The 19,681-nt window shown below is 44.9% G+C and overlaps 1 protein-coding gene across 3 annotated transcripts; it reads right to left on the bottom strand.

Annotated features, from left to right (window-relative positions):
* Nucleotides 1-457: 457 nt before the first annotated feature.
* On the bottom strand, nt 458-18,869 carry LOC141800493 (histone-lysine N-methyltransferase ASH1L-like). 3 transcript variants are annotated; one of them, XM_074683059.1, is made up of 14 exons: nt 18,405-18,862; nt 14,508-15,402; nt 9,440-13,568; nt 7,667-8,015; nt 7,312-7,485; nt 7,125-7,219; nt 6,967-7,040; nt 6,802-6,847; nt 3,829-3,869; nt 3,658-3,728; nt 3,392-3,567; nt 2,757-2,848; nt 2,498-2,643; nt 458-2,416 (listed from the first exon to the last, which is right to left on the bottom strand). In XM_074683059.1, exons 2-13 carry the CDS (start codon nt 15,168-15,170, stop codon nt 2,512-2,514), a joined length of 6,042 nt encoding a protein of 2,013 aa, XP_074539160.1. In that variant the 5' UTR covers nt 15,171-15,402; nt 18,405-18,862; the 3' UTR covers nt 458-2,416; nt 2,498-2,511. The 3 variants fall into 3 exon arrangements, 2 of the variants coding, with proteins under 2 accessions (XP_074539160.1, XP_074539161.1); XR_012599345.1 differs by lacking the exon at nt 458-2,416 and having other exon boundaries at nt 2,596-2,643; nt 3,379-3,567; nt 18,405-18,865; XM_074683060.1 differs by lacking the exons at nt 458-2,416; nt 2,498-2,643; nt 2,757-2,848; ... (4 more) ...; nt 6,967-7,040; nt 7,125-7,219 and having other exon boundaries at nt 7,436-7,569; nt 18,405-18,869.
* Nucleotides 18,870-19,681: the final 812 nt, after the last annotated feature.

The following is a 19,681-nucleotide window of genomic DNA, read 5'->3' on the forward strand; positions in this document are numbered from 1 at the left end:
CGTGATATCTTCGTTTGACTTCAAAAAGGAACATAAACAAGACAGTATTTTTGACTTCCTCCGGAAACCACCTCAATGTGTTGCTCTGCAAACTAAATAAGGCCCTCTGCAAGCACCATACCAAACACCCCTCTTTCTGAGCTAATGGTAGATACCTTTTCCACTTTTTTCCTGAATGTAAAGATCCCAGGGTGCCTTTAAATGTTGTAAAGGACAGAAAGGGGTGAACAAATCTCCAGGGGAAGCTGCAGCCCTCCCCCATCTTGTAATCATGTTCCTTTGATAGTGTCCTCCATTGTGGGTCATTATGGAGGACAACACAGAGTGAGATATTCAATCTAATACCACTAGATAGCACTGTTTGCCAAAGCTGATTAAAATCACTGCAGTAACCTCTCAAAAAGACACACCTTCACATGAAGGTAAGGGCCTTGAAAGTGATGAATGAAGAGTCTGCAGGGTTTAGTTCTAGTAGACATAAAATGCTTTTATTATTGTGGTTATAGAGGCAAAAGTTTGAGCTGACATTCTATGGCGTTGGGTTATATCTGTTTTTGATGTTTTGTTTTTCAGATGCACGTTATAAGAGGCAACAGGCAAAGGTTACAAGTCATGCAAACTAGATAAATAACTCTTTAGGTGTACCTTTGCTATAAAGTTAATCATCCACTGGCAATAATGTAGTGCTCTTAGTTAAAAAAGGAAAGAGGAAAATATACATACAGTATGTAAACAGTCAAAGAAATTGCACTTTCTTGGCTCATTATTAGAAGCCACACTACTGAAAGAGAGCAGAAGTTTAACACTGGAAAAAACTAAGTCACTGTCATTGATTGTCTGACCAATATAAAAAACAAAAAGTACGCTTAGCTAAAAAAAGAGACAAATTATGTCATTCTACAAAAAAAAAAAAAAAATACAATCATAGTCAATTTGAAGGAGAAATGACTGAAATATTGGTCAGCTTTGTAATCTGTTAAAAACATGTTAGTAAAATGACAGATTTGATTATTAAGTGTAAAGTATAATCCCAATAGTATTGTCATGTTTGGTAGTAATTTTACACGCTACTGCTGATAGAAGAAACAGGTCTCACTCTCTCTCTGTTTATGTACATTCACATGAAACTTAACACTTATGGTTACTTCCGCTGGCTTAGCCCAATGCTCAAAAATGAGAACAATCTACTATGCAACTGTACATAAAAATAACCTCCAATCCTCAAATATTCACAACTTAAAAAAACATAGCAAAAAAGTCCTTATATAGTCCTTATCAGAGGAGATATTGCTTTTAAAGACTGCATGAGTTTGCTTAGGTACATACACAAGACAACATGGCACTTCTACAGAGCATTTGGGGCAAATTAATTCTACTTTTCATTCCCTTTCCTCTCTCGTTTCTCCCCCCGAGGACATTCTGATTGTCAATGCTCTGGAGCAAAACATTCTCAAAGGCAGTCTGAAGTAAACAGAACACTTTTTACCCCCTTCGCCAGGAAGCAATACTGAAAATAGTCAACAATAAACATTCCTCTCTTGAATATACTTTATCTATTTTTTAAGCAGATAGTTCTCAAGCGGTTGTTTTTTCAAAAATATCTTCTTTCTTAAAACCTCATTAGAAATTCTCTTGCAGCGATGCCAAAATTCCTATCACTAAGCCCACCCCTCCTCCCTCCCAAGCCTATTCACTGGTACATAGCAGACACTGTCTTGGTAAAGTGAAGAAAACCTCCAACACTGTCTCAACAGCTTTTAACTGGTTCACTCCTCCTCATGTCTTTTTTCCCAAAGGTGCAGTGTGACTTTGAAAGCTAAACGATTAAATGAGGGTTCAATTTTGACCTACTTAGGGCTACATTTTTGTTCCCTCTGGCTTTTTATGTGAACTCCTCGTCTTTTAGAAACTTCAGAGCCGAAATGCTGAGTACCATATATGTCCACTTTCAGTCTCTGAGCAAAGTATGTCTCTCCCAGTTTGCTTAAGGTGCCAAAGTAAGAGCAATCAAAGGGTATGCGTGTGTGTTTTAAAGTGTGTCCACTCTGCATACATACAGTCTTTAGTGTGCTTGTTCATCCAGCACTAGTGCAAATTCCTTTCAGCTGGTCTGTTTCTTTCTTTTTCATCCGGGACAATCTATCTCATCATCCCTCGCCGTTTGGACAAAGGATGTGTTGCCATGGTTTCATCCTTGGTGTGATGCCCTTCAGAGTGCTAGGTTCAACACACTCATCTGTCAGTGTGTGAGATGTCTTTCTTGCCTTTTCAGCAGCTATAACTCTCCAGCTCTGGTCTCTCCTTTTTCTCACTTTGTTCTCTGAGGCACTACTACTGTTAATAGCAGTGTTGTGACATCACATCCTGTCCATCTATCCTGCGGTGGGCCTGGTCCCTTTTTTCAGAGTGGTCCCACCTACACAAGAGCAAAGGCACCATGAAAAATAAAACAATCCTCCGTTTGCTTCTCAGAGTTTGAATATTATGCTTGACTCACCTTTCTCTGATAGCTTATAAATGCTGCAGGGTCAAAAGTAAATCATTCAGCCGTTTCCTCCTCTGTTCTCTGCTGCAGATTTCTTCCTCCCCTCGTTTTTCTTCCTCTCCCTCCTCCTCCTCTTGTCTGTTCTGGGTTTTGGTGGACTGTGGTGAACAAATAATTGCATAAGCAGATTTTTATCCTTGTGGAAATTTGCATTCTTTAAAGAAAATAGTCTCTCTTTTTTGTTTTTATGTGGGTGCCTTGGTTCACTCACACAGGGGCTGGCAGTGAGTGAGCTGGAGGTGTCCTGGCTCTGATGGTGGGGGTCACTGCTGGTAACGGTCACCTCCACCCCCACTAGCTGGTCTGAGGGTCAGAGGTCAGAAAGTTTTCTTAATGTTAGTGTAGGCGATGCGTGGCGGAATGAAAGCAGCACATCATTTCTTTCACAGATATATCTCAGTCGTTATGCCTTATGTCATCTTTTCCGCTTGATTTCTATCTGCAATCAGCGAGGGAGCCTTTGATGGAAACTGTGGTTTGACTGCTAATGGAGAAAGTCAATGCCTGCTTGGTTCTTGGACACCAGCAGAGGATGACAGAAATGGGAAACATTTCTCCAGCCTGAGATTCTGTGGTTGGAAAACCACTTATTTTGTGCCGCTGAGTATGATATGGGAAGACAAGCCAAACATGAGAAAAACAGGCTGTGCACAGAGCACACACACACACATACACACACGCACACACATACATGCACACATTGAGCAAAAAGACACAACACAAACACAAGAATACATCAAGACGGATGTACAGTAAATAAAAATGTAAAGAGTTCAACCACGTACACGTGTGCATTCACAAACACCTACAGAAACAAAAACTAACACACACACTTGCTTCATGGACCTGACTTGATGTGGCTGTCGTCCCCACTGGCTCCATCATAAGCCGGCTGCGGACAGTCCCTCTCCTCACCCTCCAGGTCTCTTTCCCTCTCCCTCTCTATCCTCAAGCGGATTTGTCTGTCTCTCACCAGCTCCCAGTTCCTCACAAGGAACACGTGCTGTTTCACCACAAAACTCCTGGAGCAGAGAAAACATCAGAATCACACTCGTTTATTTGCAATGCACAGGGTCATTGATGTAAAACACATGATGCTGGAGTTTTCATACCTCTCACTGCTGGTCAAAGGATCCATATCAAGGTGGGGAAACAGGCTGGTTATGTCACTGGCGCTCTCCTCCTATGAAATATAAAGATAGTAGAGGGTTAAACATCAGTCTTTCTAGTTTAAAGATGCATTTTTCATGGCAAAGACACGATATGCAACCACATGAACTCACCGCGGTCTGGTTAGAGGATAAAGTCCTTTCCTTCAGTCGGCCTGATTGAAACAGAAAAAAAACAGGTAAGACGCTGTAAAAGGTGTTAATCTGATGTATTAGATTAAGCTAGCATATCAAATTCACTGTTTTACATGCAGAGGCCATTTTTCAGTAATATCACACTCAGGCTCAATTTCATTATAATATTGAGGGAGAATCTAAGAATTTCCTGTTGTATCATATAACATTTCAAGATGGCTACGTTAGCTGACAGACACTTCCTAGCTCAAGGCATGACACAGCAGTGGCTGGATACTAACATAACACATTCCCTTTGATCTGTTGATCATTTTTTATTAGTATCAGATCAAATCATAGACTGTACAATTAATAGACATTGACTCCTCGACGTCACCCGTCTGTTTCTGAAACAGATTTTTGAAGCAAGTCACGTCCATATTGGAAGTGACACAGGCTTTGGGTCTCCACATAGGGTGCCCGTTGGTCACATGAGCTGAGCTGTGCCTCTGATTGGGCAAACTCGCATCTTAATATCCTCTAAACTACTGAGTTAGAAAGACATGCACCCATGTTCCAGGCTGTACATACGTTAATTTCTGCTGTGAAAAAAACTTTAAGTGGCTTGGTGTCTATGTGACATACTGTACTTTCGGAGCCAGCCTCAAGTGGACACTCGAGATACAGCAGGTGTTTCACTTCAGCATTGTCTCATGCTTTTAGACGGGGCATCATCATCACTTCTGGGCTTCATGAAAAGATACCACGGACCCCCATAAGACAATAATCATGGCCTTTCAGTTCCCTCACAGGCTGGCCTTGGGTTAGATTCACACACAGTACCATCTTCTTGAGAGGCCTCAGGGATAACGACTACACTAATGTGCTGCCGCTCAGTGCTTTCTTGTTTGGGTTTATTTATCTCTAAGTACGCAGTTGTTATTCAAAATCACAGTTTAAGCACTTGTTAGAAGATGGACATTCAGTGCTCAACCTGCCTTTCAGTGCTCACCTGTTGAGGTTTATTTACTCTTTAGATCAAGACAGTGATAAAAGAAATCTGCTGTCTACACTCCATTAGGAGAAATCCAAAACACTTAGGGTCCAAATGTGAAGGCCCTGTGCCTGGATTTACGCAGGGATCCCTCCTGTCATCCTGTCATGAGGCAGCAGTGTGAACAAGTAAAGTGTGCTGCAGTGCTTCTTTTTAAGGGTTTATATACTTTCAAAATCAAACTTGTAGTGTGTGTCTTATCAAGGATAACACAGTTACTCAAAACCAAAAGGCCCAAAACACAATTTAAATCATAAACCTTCTTGCAATAAAGCAGCAGTGCTAACAACAATTTGAACTGCGTGGAAGTGCTTACTTGTAAGGGTTCATTTTGTTTCCAGATCAACTGGTAGTTTGAAATCTGTAGTCCACATCTCAATGAAAAAAGACAGGAAACAGTCTGGAAGGCTTCATGGATTCAAACCCAGAACCTGCCTGAGGTGGCAGTGTTAACCAACATCAACACATTTCCTTGCAGTGTTTACTTATTTAGGTTTATTTACTCTCCAGGTCAAAAATCACTGTGCACACTCCAGTGGGAGAAAACCAGAGCACACACGGTCAGCAAAAGGAATGCATGGCCCAGCTGTGAACCCAGAACCTTGCTGTGAGGCTGCAGTGCAAACAATCACACTAATGAGCCACCTAGCAGTCCATTCTTGTAAGGATTTATTTACAGTTTAATTCACTCTGGTAGTTCAAAATTCATGGTCAAGACTCAGGCAGGAGAAAGCCAGGACGGACTCATTCACAGGGGAAGGCCTGAATATGAACCAAGAACCATTAAGCTTGTACTTGTGATTACAACCACTCTATCTTGCTACAGAGCAGGGCCTAATAATGGGTTGCTTTTGTTCCCTACAAGTCATTCTAGTTCTTAATTTATGGTCTAGACTCAAGTGGCAGAAAGTCAGCACACTCAATCCCAGAAAATGATCAGCCTGGATTCAGATCCCCCCTTGTTGTAGTAATAGTGCTAACCACTATTCACCGTAGATTATGTGTTTTTATTCATTTTACAGATCAAACTAACGCTTTAAAATCCATGGCCTACAGGTTAGTGGGAAACTATCAGCACAGAAGCTCTGTAATGAAATGACTGACCTGGATAAGAACCTAGAACCTGCCCCCACACCAACAAGCTGAACAGCAGGATGTTTTTCTACTTTTACATAGTTGTGGTTATTCAAAGGCTTGCTTCATTCTCAGGATGCCAAAATAATGTAGCCCCACACAGCGAGGCCCATGCTGGAATTTAAACCCAAAACCTACTGTTTGTTGGTAGGCAGTCCAGGCTTCACACTACCGTGCGCCTAGCACAGCTGCCTTGTTTGGGTTTACAGACACATTTCGGCTGTTCAAAAACATTGTCAGACTGGAGGATGCAGAATCATGTGATGTGAGCCAGAACATTCAGGATCAGCTCTGAAAGGCCCCTGCCAGATCCAAACCAAGAGGCTCCTCGCTGTAAGGCATCGGTGCCAACCGCCATGCTAATGTGCCGCTTTGCCAGACCTGCCCCAGGATTATGTTTTTTACAAAAGAACTTGTTTCATACTCCATGGGTAGGAGGCAAGAACATTCTGGCTCTGCATAGTAAGACCCCTATCAGGATTCAAACCCCAAACCTGCTCACAGTCAGGTAGCAGTCGATAATACAATAACAAGCAGCTTTGCAGGGCCTTCTTGTCGTTTTTTCTTTTACTTTCTAGTACTTTATGGTTATCCAAAAGCTTTGTCCATCCTCATAATGCATAACAGTCCAGCCCTACGCAGCAAAGCATGTGGTGGGGTTTGATCCCAGGACCTGCTGTTAGGTCTTCAGAGAACAGCAGTACTACAATTATAAAAGCATTTGAGATTTGCATTTATGATGGAAAATGTCCATCATGATAATTTGGCTAATATTGTCAACTTACAGTAACGTCGCTTCCTCTTCAATGGCACAGCAGGCTGCTTTTGAAGCTGGAACAATACATAAAATTACTTGTTAACTGATGACACACCATAAAGTCACTATTTCTCTTATAAAATGCTTCACCTCTACTTTTCCTATGTGTATAATTTATGTGGATCTCATTTACCTTATTATGCTGCCAAAGCCACATGACATCATAAGGTAGCTGGAAATTAATCCGCTTTAGCCTCAAGTACTTCCCTGTAGGACACAAAGGGAGTTTGAATGAGCTCTTACATCTGCAGCTCAGTACAACAGTGTTCTTATCTTCATATACATACTCACCAACATGTATGGGAGCTGGCAAAAGGCTGTAGTCACGCTCCTCCGGAGTGTATTCCATGCTCTCTTTGCACGACTGCTGTGCTAGTGAGGGGGGGCTAGAGAAGAGACACAGTAAACACATGAACAATAAAAGTCTGACAAACTCTAAAAACTTAAAAGATTTTTTCCATAATTTTAGTCAACTCACTCTGTGGTTTTGTAATCATCAGAGTAAAGACCTGCCCTCAGAAACTTTTTCCTGGGAGGACCATCTGCTCTCTCCGCTCTTTGTACGGTAGCCGGTTGAGGTGGAGCCTGGTCAATCTCTGATTGCCGGAAACCTTCAGGAGGGGTGTCACACTCAGGTTTGTCCTCAATGACACTAAAAAGAAAGCATGAAGAGAGAGATAGAATGATAGAGAGGAAAAAGATAAAGAGAGAAAAGGCACTGGTTTAGCACACAGTGCTGAAAACGATGGGTTAATATAGCAGTAGTGAGTGGTTGTATTGAATTTTCAAGTCAACCAGCTCAGGTACTTAGTAATATTAATGTGATATTTTACCTTTGATGACAAGGAGAGTCACCATGTTTTCTCTTTCGTCCTCTCTTTCTCCTTGCCTGCAGCTCCAACTCTGTCACCTTCTGCAGTGTATCGCTTACTTCATCTTTCTCTGGCCTTCTTTCTTCTTTTTTCCCACCCACTTCTCTCCCATCTCTGTTGTGGCCGTGTCCTGGCAGGAGGTCGGTTGATGACATGGAAGGAGCAGCAGATAAGTGTGTGGGGGAGGACACAGTGGAGGGCAGTGGGTGCTTTCTTGGCCGCCCTGGCCCTCTTTTGTTTGTCCCTGCCACACTGTCTGGAGTTGGCACACTTTTTTGCTGCCCCTGGCTTCTTGAGTCACCTTGTAAACCTGCAGTCATTGAAACAGAGAGAGGGAGGGAGGGGTTGAGGCAAGAGGAGGCAGGAGGGGAGGGTGGTGGTGGGGTGTAAGTGGTGGAGAGGAAATGAGACAGATGTGGATCAGTGATTGAGCCAGCAGGAGGTGTGAGGTGAGGCCAGTCTTGGCTGAGTCATGCGGATGGGCCGCAGATTAGGTGAGTCACAACATTTCCTCTGACCAGATCACTTCTGGGAAATGCATTAAGTAGTGATTTATGCACATACACGCGCACAAAAACATAGTGAAAAACAATAATGGGCACAAACTCTGTGCGGAAAGCATATTTTTCACATGAAAATGCAAACGTATGCACCTCGGCACACAAACATTTTTTGTAGTTAATGTGGAACAGTGTCTGAAAAAGCTGAACAGACAAAGACAGAAAAAGAAGTGTGAGTGTGCCGTGCTAGCGTGTCATTCTTGAAAACACATGTGGGTTTAGTTAGACGATGAGCTGATGTCAAATGTATTCCACCTTAGAAACAAAATTTTCCCCTCACAAGCTCTCTTTGCCCCAATTCTGACCTCCATGCAATTCTTTCATCAATCACTTCTGTGGTCATCTATCTTTTTGTTCCATTTTCCACAGCCCCTGACAAGACTGACCACTCTTTCCTTATTGAATTTTTCCAAGTCAAATAGGCCCTGTTGGCCAGCAGTGAGGGATAGGCCAGGCTTTAAATAGCCAATCTGGTGGTTAACTAATGACTGTGTTCACTGAGTAGCCCTGGCCTGAAACAGCATGTGGTTCGCTGCAAACCGAAGAAGATTTCAAGCATTTTCTGGAAGATTACCATCAAGATGTTACCCTCCTGCTATAGCACTCATAAAAACTTCTAGCAGTGTTGAGTGTTTGCATTTGTGTGAACTGGAAATGTGTGTGTGTTTGTGAGTGTGTGTGGCATGTTCCTCGCACAGCAGAGCAACACTGAAATTGGCTATAAAAAGAACAGAGTCTGATTTCTTCTCAAACACCCCCAGGCTTGATGCATGGCTCAACAACACCTGAGGAAAAGCATTGCTGTCGCTTTTTTTTTTTGCTAACTATTGGTGCCTTAGTCTCATCTCCAAACTGTGTAAATATAAAGATCTGTCAGACCGTGCAAGTAAAGACCTCTTTGCATACAATTTTCACTCAGCTAGCTGTCATGAGCACTCACTACTAATTTGATCACATTAATTAAAACTTTAAGTCAGTTTCTTAGCCATGTGCAAAACCTGTACACTGCAGAGGTCAGGGATCAAACTGTCAAACAACCCACCAGTGGGTGACAGCCAAAAGTGCAACATTAGAGATAAATTTAGCAGCAATGCTGACACAACCTCCTATTTAGACCGCAGTGTAGCAGCATATCATCGGCATTTTCATTTATCAACAGTTCATACACGCTTACCTGTTTCTCTCCTCTCAGACCACATCGGTTGATCTCTCCTCCATGATCTGTCTCCACACCCTGGAGTCCGACCCCCCAATCCACTCCTCAGGCCTCTCCCCCCAGTTGTAGTAACAGCGGTTGTGAAAAGGTTGGTGTGTATTGGGGAAGGGGACCTTCTGTACGAAAGTGACTCCTGAGCATCTTCCCCATCCTCTTCCTCTCCGTCTGACTCGACTGGTTGGCCTTTACGTTGCTCTGCAGCTAAGCCTTTCCAGCTTGGGTTTGAGTTTCCGAATCCTGTCCTTCCCAGGCCCCCGAATTTTGTCCAGCTCTGTCCTATGCCACCCCAGCCTCCACCAAATGAGGAGAGGTGAGAAGAACCCAGACCCAGTGATGTGAGTGATGTGTGTTTGTACCTTTCTGCTGAAGACGAAGATGAAGATGATGATGAGGCAGCTGTAGCAGAGGAAAAGGATTCATTCCTCTTGTTACATAACCAAGGTGAGTCTTTGGACAGCATCCTCCCCATCCCTTTTGCCCCTTTCCTTCCTCCATCTCCTGGTGTCAAAATGAACCCTGTCCTTCCCTTAGAACTGGCTAACCCCTCTCTTTCCATCCCATCCTCCTCCTCATCATCTCGTAAATCTTCCTCATCATCCATGTCCCGCTCACAGTGCCTGTGACGGTGCTTATGCTTGTGTTTGTGTTCGCTTCTCCCACAGCCACAGATGAGGCTGGATGTGAACCCTGAGCTGAGGTGTTGGCCTCCCCCACTGCCTCCTTCAATATCTCCATCAACATCTCCACCTAGTGCTCCTTCCCTCAGCAACCTGCTCCTCCGCCTGTGGAATCTTGCTGGATTGAGGAAGAAGTGGGCATGATGGGGCTGATGGGAGGTGTACTGGTGTGGGGTGGGGAGAGGGTAGGAGCTGGGGAGGTGGTGGTAAAGTGCAGTGGTGGGGGGGTAGCTGCTGTAAAAGCCCATATTTTCAATGGTGTCCTGGAACTTTGAAGGGCAACCACACTGCCTTCGATCTGGCTTTCTGTTACAATGCACAGGCTGGCAGGGGTAGAAGGAGTGTGGGGAGAAGGAAGGATTAGCAGAGTAGGATGATGGGTGAGGGGAGTAGAAGCCATTCAGATTGATTCTGAAGATATTGGAGCGCAGAGAATGGGAGGAGTGATGCCGTCTACCTCCAGCAGAATTCCCACTCCCGTCAAAGCCTTGTGCAAGTCCCGTCCTTGCCCAGTTTCGTCTCCCGATATGGACCTCACTAAACTGCCCAATCAGATCCTCTAACTCTGCTAGAAACTCTGGGTCCTGCATGTGCAGCTGCTGGTGCTTCTTCTTATGCTTATTCTTTTGTCTCTTTATTGCATTGTGCCCAAGACAAGGGTAAAAATCTGAATGACTGCATTTGTTGTGTCCTGGGCATGGGCATGGGCACAAGCAAGTGCAGGAAGAGGAACAGTCGTAATCCCTCCTCCTGTGTCTGTGCCTGTGGCGCTCCACAGCACTTGCATTGGTGACAGGGTTTGTTTGCCTTGGTATGTGAGAAAGAGGTGAAGAAACAGGAGAAGGACGATCCACAAGCGAGGAGAGATGTCTTTGTCCTCCCAGAATTACCCCAGACCCCTGGACCAACCTATGCAAGCCCCGAGCTCCCCTCATCTCTCCTCGCTCAGAAACACTGTTGTTGTCTGTCCCAATCCCACTGTCGCTTGGCAGCGTCTCCTCGCTGTGTGATTCACTTCTGGGGGAGGGGGTGGCTTCCTTAAGGTGGCCAGGGGAGCCAGGTGTGTTGTGCAGCGGAGGTGTTGGACAGGAAAGCTTACAAGAAGACTGGTGGAAGGGAAAGTGATGCCTTCCCTGACAAGGACAACTCTTCTTCACAAAGGGAGAGAGGGATGAGGGGGGACGAGGTGAGGTACAGGAAGATGATGGGGAAGGGAGGGAGAAGGGATGGGGGAAAAGTAGGGAGGATGCCGGTTCTGTGAGGCTGCCTTCACTATAAGGACTCTGAGCCCCGCTAGAATGTGTTAGAGATGGGGAGGGAAATGGGTGAGAGCTGGGCTGGTTAGAGAAGAGGGACACCTCAGTGGGGTTGGTAAATAGAGATGAGTGAGTGGGGTTCTTGGAGTTAGTTTGAGCGGTTGGGTTGGAGTGGGCTTTAGGCTTGCGCCCTCGCCTCTTGCCCATGTAGATGGTTCCTCTCTTGCTAACATTGATCTGAGGGCCCAGCTTACTCCCAAAGGAGGAGGACAGGGCTGAGAGCGTGTGTACTGTTGTTGCCTCAATCGATTTACACGTTCTCAGAGAGGTCTCCCCATCTGCTACCTCGTTTCCCCTCCCTTCCTTTCTAACATACCCAGACAGCAATACTTTGTGAAGTCTCCTCTTCTTTCTTTTCTTCATCTCATTAATCAGCCTCCGGATTTTTAGCTGCCTGTTACCTTTTTCAGGAGGTTGAAAGTCTTTACTTCTGTCTGTGTCATCAGTGCGATTCAGTGCATCTTCACTTTGGTCCTCTTGGAGGGGTCGTTTGGGTGGACGGCCACGCTTCTTGGGGCTTGATAAAGACTGAGTGGCACACTGCAGTATAGAACTTGGCTCCAGTACAGGGGCTTTTTGAGTACCGTCAGAGCCCAGAGGAGGCACCTCAATTGGGAAAGTGTTTGGTGAAAGTCTAGGGGGAGGATCATCTAAGTTAAAGCTCTGGGATTTGGGGCGGCCTCTCTTCCGAGTAGGAGTTACAGGGCTTCTGGAAGCAGGAGAGCCGGGGTCAGAAGTTGGGTGACTTTGCTTTGGGGATGGAGGCTTGGTAGGGCAGGAACTGCTAGTTAAGGAACCAGAGGAAGCTGAATGACTCTCGTCAGTCTGCTGAGCGGTAGCTTTGGCTGAAAGCAATGTCTTGGGGTTTTGGGGGAAATTTAGTAAAGAATTATGCTGGGAATCTGAAGGAGCTTCCTGATTTTCCACCCTCTGAGCTCGATGCACCAGCTTGGTCCAGCTGGGCCGTCTGGCTTTGCGTTTCTTAAGTGGGCGGCTGTCCTGCTCTCGTGGGGAAGAAGGGGGGGAAATGGGGGCACGGGCTGAAGGATTGGGTAGAGGGGGAGGAGCAGAAGAAGAGGGGTGGCTTGGAGGCAAAGTTGAATGTCTTGGGATGTCTTGTTCTTTTGATTTAATGGTGTCACCTGTTGCAGGCTCGGTTTGTTTCACTGGCTTGCAACTGTCTTCTGTCTTGTTTATCTCATCTGAACTGCCTGTACCAACTAATTTACAGTTTTTATCTATTCTACAACCAACAGGCGCTTCACCATTTGCACTATTATTCTCTTCTGTTCTTTGTCTTTCTGGACTAAGCTTATCCTTCCTGGTCTCACTCTTTCCCCTTTCAAAATTTAGTTCATCCCTACAAGTGTCATCAACCTTGAGTCTTTCATCCTTAACTTTTCCATGTCTTGATTTCCCATCCTTCCCTTTCTCCTTCTTTTTCTTCTTGCCGTCTTCCTTTCTGCTCTCAGTTTTCGCTCTTTCAGCCTCCAGTCTACCTCGCTTTGACTTTTTGTCCCTCCTTTTCTCCTTCTTGGCTTTCCTGTCTCTCTCTCTCTTTTTCTCAACTGAGGGCTGCAATGAGGGGTCCTGCTCTTGGGAATAGGCAGAAGAGTGATCAGCTGGGGAGGACTGTGGTTTAGGGGTGACCAAGGGTAAATAAGGAGAGTCTGGCCCACTCTTATTGGGCTGGATAAGCTCTTTATGGGAGCTGCTGGAGACTGGAGGTCTTGTCAGAGAGTCCACAGAAGAAACCAAGGGGTTGCCACTGGGTTTTCCAACTTTTGACGGGGCAGAGGTGCCAAGGGTGTCGGCAGAGTTTTTCCCACTGGGTAATCCCTTTTGTTTCGATGTCTGTACCAAACCATTATGTTTCTTAGAGGTCTTCCCCTCGTTTTTGGTTTCTGATGCAGACAGAACTTGGGTGTATGGGCTGGAAGGAGTATTCAAAGTTGTCTGGTCAGCTGATGGGGAAGATGGTTTATGCCCTGCAGCAACAGACTGGCCATTGACACTAGGATGCTTTTCTTTCTTTCCTTTCTCAGAAGAGCCAGTTGAATTTACCTCGGTCCTATCGGCCAGCTTGATAGGAACCTGTAGAATGCAAACACAGAATCTTTGTCATCAACAATGGCTAGGATGTCCATTCTTTTGCTATTGACAACAGTCAAGGACAATAGGACAATACCCTAAATACTTTTGTGTCCGTCCTACCAATAAAAGTGAGAGCTAGGACAAAATGGCTCAATCAGGCAGAGAAAAGAGGGCATATTGAGAAGAAGGAGAGGGTGAGGTGATGGAAACAGGAATGGGGTTGACACAGAAAGGAGAAATACAAAGGCAGAGAAACAGAGAGGAGGGGAGTGGGACAGGGACAGAAGGGGAGTGAAAGATAAATGAGAGCAGGTAGAGAGAGAGAAAAGAGGGGAAGTAAAAATAGAAGAGAGGGACAGATATAGAGAGCCAGGCAGAGACAGAATGCTGTGAGAGAGAAAGCCATGCTATTGGTAGCTATAAATTGCCACTAATACAGATGAGAAGGCTTGACATTTCATACTTGTCCTGTAATTTTGGTATGCTGCAGCTTGAGTGGTGTTTGTGCAGCTAAAGCAATAAGCTTCCCCTTGGGTGATTGTCATAGGGACTGATGGACCAATGTCTGTAATAGCTCCAAGTGGTTGCCGTGCTGTTGTCCTATTTATAGGTCTGTTTGTTTAAATGGGCTGCTTAGGTTTCGCTATTGAGACAATAGCTCATTTGACCTTATTACATCTGAGCATAAAGCTCTGCAATTTTGCACCATGCCAGCCTGTCTGGTGATTAACTGCAAAAAAAAACAAAACAAAACTACAGCAAATGTTTGTCATTAATAATGTCTGCAAGTCTTCAACAATGACAAACTTTCAGATTTTTTTTTTTCAATTTTAAATTTATTTAAATGTTTTGCAGGTTTAAAGCTAACACCTGAGGATAGGAAATTAGTGTTCTGTTTTTGTGTGTAGGGGTGACAGATTGCCCTTGTGTTGAACTTACTTGTTTGGCAGATTTTGTCCCTTGACCAGTTACAGCCGGGACTGAGGCCGGGGTAGAAGCTGTAGGTAATGTTGATGATAAAGCCAATGGTTGGGATGACGATGATAATGATGCAAGTGGTGGCGAAGGAGCAGATGCAGCTTGTTTTGATGTGGTCTGGACAGAATCCAGGTCTGAGCGTTGATCTCTGGTTGCCTTGTCAGGAACGGAGCTGGTTTTGCTCTGCTGGCCCACTCCTCCTTCTCCATCCCCCTTCGGCAGTATCCCCTTGCCTTGTCTCTGATAGGTCCTGATAGTGGGTTTGCAGACGTAGCTCTCTAATATCTTGGGCGGTTTCTTTGTGCGTTTGGTCTGGAGTCCAATCCGCAGTCGTACATTCCCCTCAGGACAGCTCGTCTCCCTACTGGAGATCTGAAGCTGTTGCTGCCCCGTACTTCCACAGCGCCCCTCGATGAGCAGCTCCAGCACTGCCCCCTTGTCTCCGTCTCTCGTTTTCCCTGCTCCTCTTTTTTCACCCTCCTTTTCCCCTACGTCTCCATCCTCCCCCTCACCTCTCCTCTTCTTCTCTGCCACTTCGTCCTTTTCTGAGTCTTCAGGTGCAGAGGTGCGGTCCAGAGGGGAGTTTGTTGTTGGAGGGGTTCCCCCCTTCACTCTCTGGTCCATCAGAGAAGTTAGGGGGGAGTAGTATGATGTTCTTGGGTTTCCAGTATAAAACACTTTTAAATGACCCTTATGGAGTGAGTAGAGCGAGGGGTGAACAGCAGGATGGAGGTATTATTAATGAAGAGATTTCCAGAAGAACGTCCTGTAACAGTCCATAAAAAGTTCCACTCCTTCATCCAGCAAAGGAAGACCTCTCTCCTGTGCGTTAGGTTTGAAATGAAAGGCAGTAAGTCTGAGGCAGAAAGAGAGGGAAAGAAAAGACAGACAGAAAGACAGAAACGCCAGTGATTAGTCATTTCAGTGAGCTCAGATGCTGAGTAGTAGCAGTACAGGAATTGAGGGGAAAGTCCCCTTCCTGCAGCAGCTGTAGAGAGGTGCTAAAGTCTGTGTCCACAGAGATGATCTCATACTGAAAACCCAGGGGGCCAATCAACGCTGCAGATTCCCTGAATGTTGGCACCAATTGGAAGAAAGAACGGCTTACATTCTTCAATATGAAGCCCCAGATGGTTTTCTTTTCTCTACCTGTAAATAACAGCAAATCTGAAAGACAGCAAACACTCCTTAAACCTATGAGGTTCTAATCCTTTCTCCACTTCTCCTCAAATCAATACATCAATCAATCAGCTTCTGACTAATTCAAACACTTGATCCAGTCTCCTCCCCTCCTCTCCCCACTGTCTGTGCGCCTTCTGTTCTCAGCTACTCCCACAAGCACTTCTCCACCCACCCTTCTCTCTGCTGTACTTTCTTTTCTCTCCGAAAAAAAACTCCCCTTTTCATGTTTGGCAGAAAGCTTTTGCATGCATTCTCTATTAGTCCCATCCACTCCCTCCCTCTCTCCCTGTAGACCACACAGTAAAATGGTCAACTCATACACTGTATCCATGTTAATCAGAACCATATTTCCTCCTCCGCTCCGTTCTTTTCCTCCTCTCAAACCTAAATCCCTCCATTCACGATCCAACCGTTCCCCTCCTCCCTCTTTCAGTAGTGGTAACACAAATCCGTAGGAAAGGGTAAAACTTATTTTTGGAAAGGAGCGCAAATTCCTCCTCCTCCCTTTGCTTCCTCTAAGTCAAGTAAGCTTTTAGTTGACCCCATTGTAAATTGACTTTTAATGTGACATTACAACTAGAAACACACACTGAAATAACATTCCTCCCAGCAGAAAGCACACACACTCTCACTCACACCGTGTTCAGGGAAGGGAAGGGAAGCAGCATCTTCTGTCATGCTTCCCTCATTATACCCTCGCTCATTAAGAGAGACTCTCATGCATCTTTGAATAAAACACTCCCTGCTTGCATTCTCTCTTATGGAATTGTCTCTCAACACACAGGACTGCACCCTCAAACTCAGAGGAGCATCTCAGTTGATGTTTTCATTTAAGAGCTCAGTGGGCTATCTCTCCTGCCTTTTGGTCCCTCCACACCCAAACTCTTTCCTTGAATCATACTGAGCTCAAATCAACATCTGTTCCAGTAACTGCTGTTATGTAACCATTTTGCAAAGCATTTTCCAAGGCCCAACCTCCTGACAATGAAATGAAAAGAGCATAAAGATACACAGTGGCCCTCTGAACAAAAACTACTGCTACTTGAATTATATCTAGAGTTTTCCTGACACCCACATCAGTGTCAGTATCGGCCTTCAGTGCAGCCTCAGATGTGGTTACGTGAGCATGCCAGTCATTACGAAGATCTGACACAATAACAAATGAGGCCCCCAAATATCAACTGGGGTAAGCTATCATGTTACAAAAACCAAACAAACTACATACAGCAGTGTGGTGCTAGCATTGAGTACAATGTTAGTTGAAGCTAACACAGTGCCACTTCCAGTGTTTTTGCATCAAATTTATGAAGATTTTTTATTTACTCTGGTATCTGAAGGGTACTTGATACCAGACCAATAAACAAGTCTGAGTATCTGAATCAGTACTAAGAAGGGGAAAATGATATCTGATAGTTTTTATGACCTCTTACCTAGAAGCATGACGGGTAGAGAGAAGAGCAGTCTAAAGAGGCTACAGGCCTGAGAGAAGCACTGACTCATATTGGTTTCAATCTGTTTGAGCAGAGTGACTATAAGAAGAAGAGCTCAAGAGTGGCAGGTTTTCAAACTAAAAAGGGCAAGCCCATTCAACATCAGTCAAAGTGCATACTAATAGCTTTTTATACTCTCTAGAGCTATACCTCACAGACATAACTCAAAATTATTCTAACATTAGAAGAGAAGCTATTTCCAGTGACAGGATGATGGGTGGACTTGACACTACAGTCAGTGTGGTTCCTCGGCAGCGCTGAGGCGACGATTAAATCAAGATAATGGCCCACCATATTTCCAGCCATCATCACCAACCCATGACGGTGTACTTATCATCAATAACTACAACACCATCGTCGTCTGCCTGACAACAGCACGAGCACAGCAAGCCCACAGCTGGAAGTCAAGACTGCTGTGATGGCATCTCAAAAAACTGAACCTCGCAGACTCACATTGTCAGTGAAGCTACACTCCACGCACACTTGGAAGTTTCTCACGTGCGTCTCCACACGCACACGCGCGCGCGCACACACACTTTCTTCTAGTATAAAAAGTGTGTTGGTCGTACATTGTGTACCCAGGTCGCAGCTGCGTAGGCTGACTGATGTTGCTACTGTAGATACAGTACGGGCAGTGGGGGTGTTACCGCACTGGAGCAACCTATCACTGGTTTACTGAGGACGTCAACAGGGGCTCCCTTCTCTATAATGACTTTGCGCACCTCTGAAAACCACTATCCGCCTGATGCTGTCGCACTTACAAATTATACACACATGCACGTGTTGTTGTTGTCGTCACTCCGTGATAAAATTATAACCCACATTTAAGCGTCCGAAAACACACACTGATGCAAATCTAAACTCAATATGGAAGTGGGGTGCTACGTAGCATCAAAATGTGTCTGCATGTGGTGTTGGTGATGTAGATGAGACCCGATTCGCCTTTTTTTCTCTCCTATCTGTCCTCTGCCAGCCCTTCTGCTAGTGTCAGCAACACTGAAATAAGAAATATCACCATGCACGGAGAGACACTCTCAGCAACAAGGGATAAAATTAGCGCAAAGCGGATGCACAAAAATTCTCACTAACCTACGGGGCTGCGAGCTCGCTGCTGATGATGACAGGCCTGCACACATTAATACGGGCTGCCATGAAAATCTGAAATAAGGCTACGTAGGCTACTTACCCGAGAGCGCGTCCCGAAGCCAACTGCGTTTAGGCAGGAGGTTAAGGTGTTGCTGTCCTGCTCTCCCTCTTCGCACCAACAGCGATCCGGAGCTTTTGGTGCATTAGATGTTGCTTTGATTACATAACTACGGCCAGCAGAGGTTAAAACACCTCCTAAAACCGAGTTTCAGTCCCATCGGAGCGCGAAGCCTACTGTGCAACAACATTGGCGCGGGTGTTTTCATAATCATACAGTCGACAGATCTTCGTCGGCGCGTCTCCGCAGCTAGGTGGCGGACTGGTAACACTGGATCTTATTTTCCCACTTCTCTCGGGGAAAGTTACGTCTCTCCCGCCAGTAATAATGGCTCGGATTGTGCTCTCGTATGCACACGGGCAGTTAACGTGTCAGTGAGCCGGGGTGAACGCTGCAGCTGAGTGTGTGCGGGGCTACAGGCTGACAGCGCACAGGGGTTGAAGGATGTGCGGGAATGCAACTGCGTGGCCATTTTCATATGGCCAGAGGAGGGGATAAAACGGTGAACACGGCACAGGAACTCATTGCGGTTCATAATAGTCGATTGGGGAGGGCTATTTAGACGCTTAATAAAATGGCGACGACTTGGCTAAAGTTAGCTGCTGGGAGGATTTGGGGAGCAGCTCAAAAGTTGTGTCGCGTTATGTAACAGAGGATACAGTTTACATTAAAGACAGGAAGGTACAGCTGAAAAAGTTAAAGCAATCGAAGAGCTTATCACGCCCCAGTAAAAGACATTTATAACCGTCAACCTTTCTCACCTAGTGTGTTAAACATATATTGGTAGCCAACAGATTCACAAAACAGTCACAGTGCTGATTTTTTAATAAAAACACACACACACAACACTATTTTAATGTTATTTATCGTACTGAGGTTTTAAATTACAAGGGGCTAAACCAACCCATTTTGAAACGTTGGGGAAATCAAGCTTTTGGAAGATTTGGCCTGCATTGGTACATTCCAACATTAGCACAAATATCCTGTAAAATACCAGACAAAATTATGAGAAAGACCACATTTCTTGAAATCATGCTGTAGAGTCTTATTTACTAATAGCATTTGAATGCCACTGTAGTGTAGAAAAAGTGAAACACAACACTGACCTCTTCAGTCCCATGGGATACTAAACTTTTTTGGTGCTGACATTGACTGGCTGATCCATCTTCTGCCATACTTATCCTATACAAAACACAAGTTGGCTTGGTAGTATGTTAATTAGTCTGCTTTCTTTAGACCAAATTGCTCTAGTTTCAGAT

Source organism: Halichoeres trimaculatus, unplaced genomic scaffold, assembly GCF_033239565.1.
Source record: "Halichoeres trimaculatus isolate MK-OKI-2021-1 unplaced genomic scaffold, fHalTri1.1 fHalTri1_scaffold_12, whole genome shotgun sequence".
Taxonomy (NCBI): Eukaryota; Metazoa; Chordata; class Actinopteri; order Labriformes; family Labridae; genus Halichoeres; species Halichoeres trimaculatus.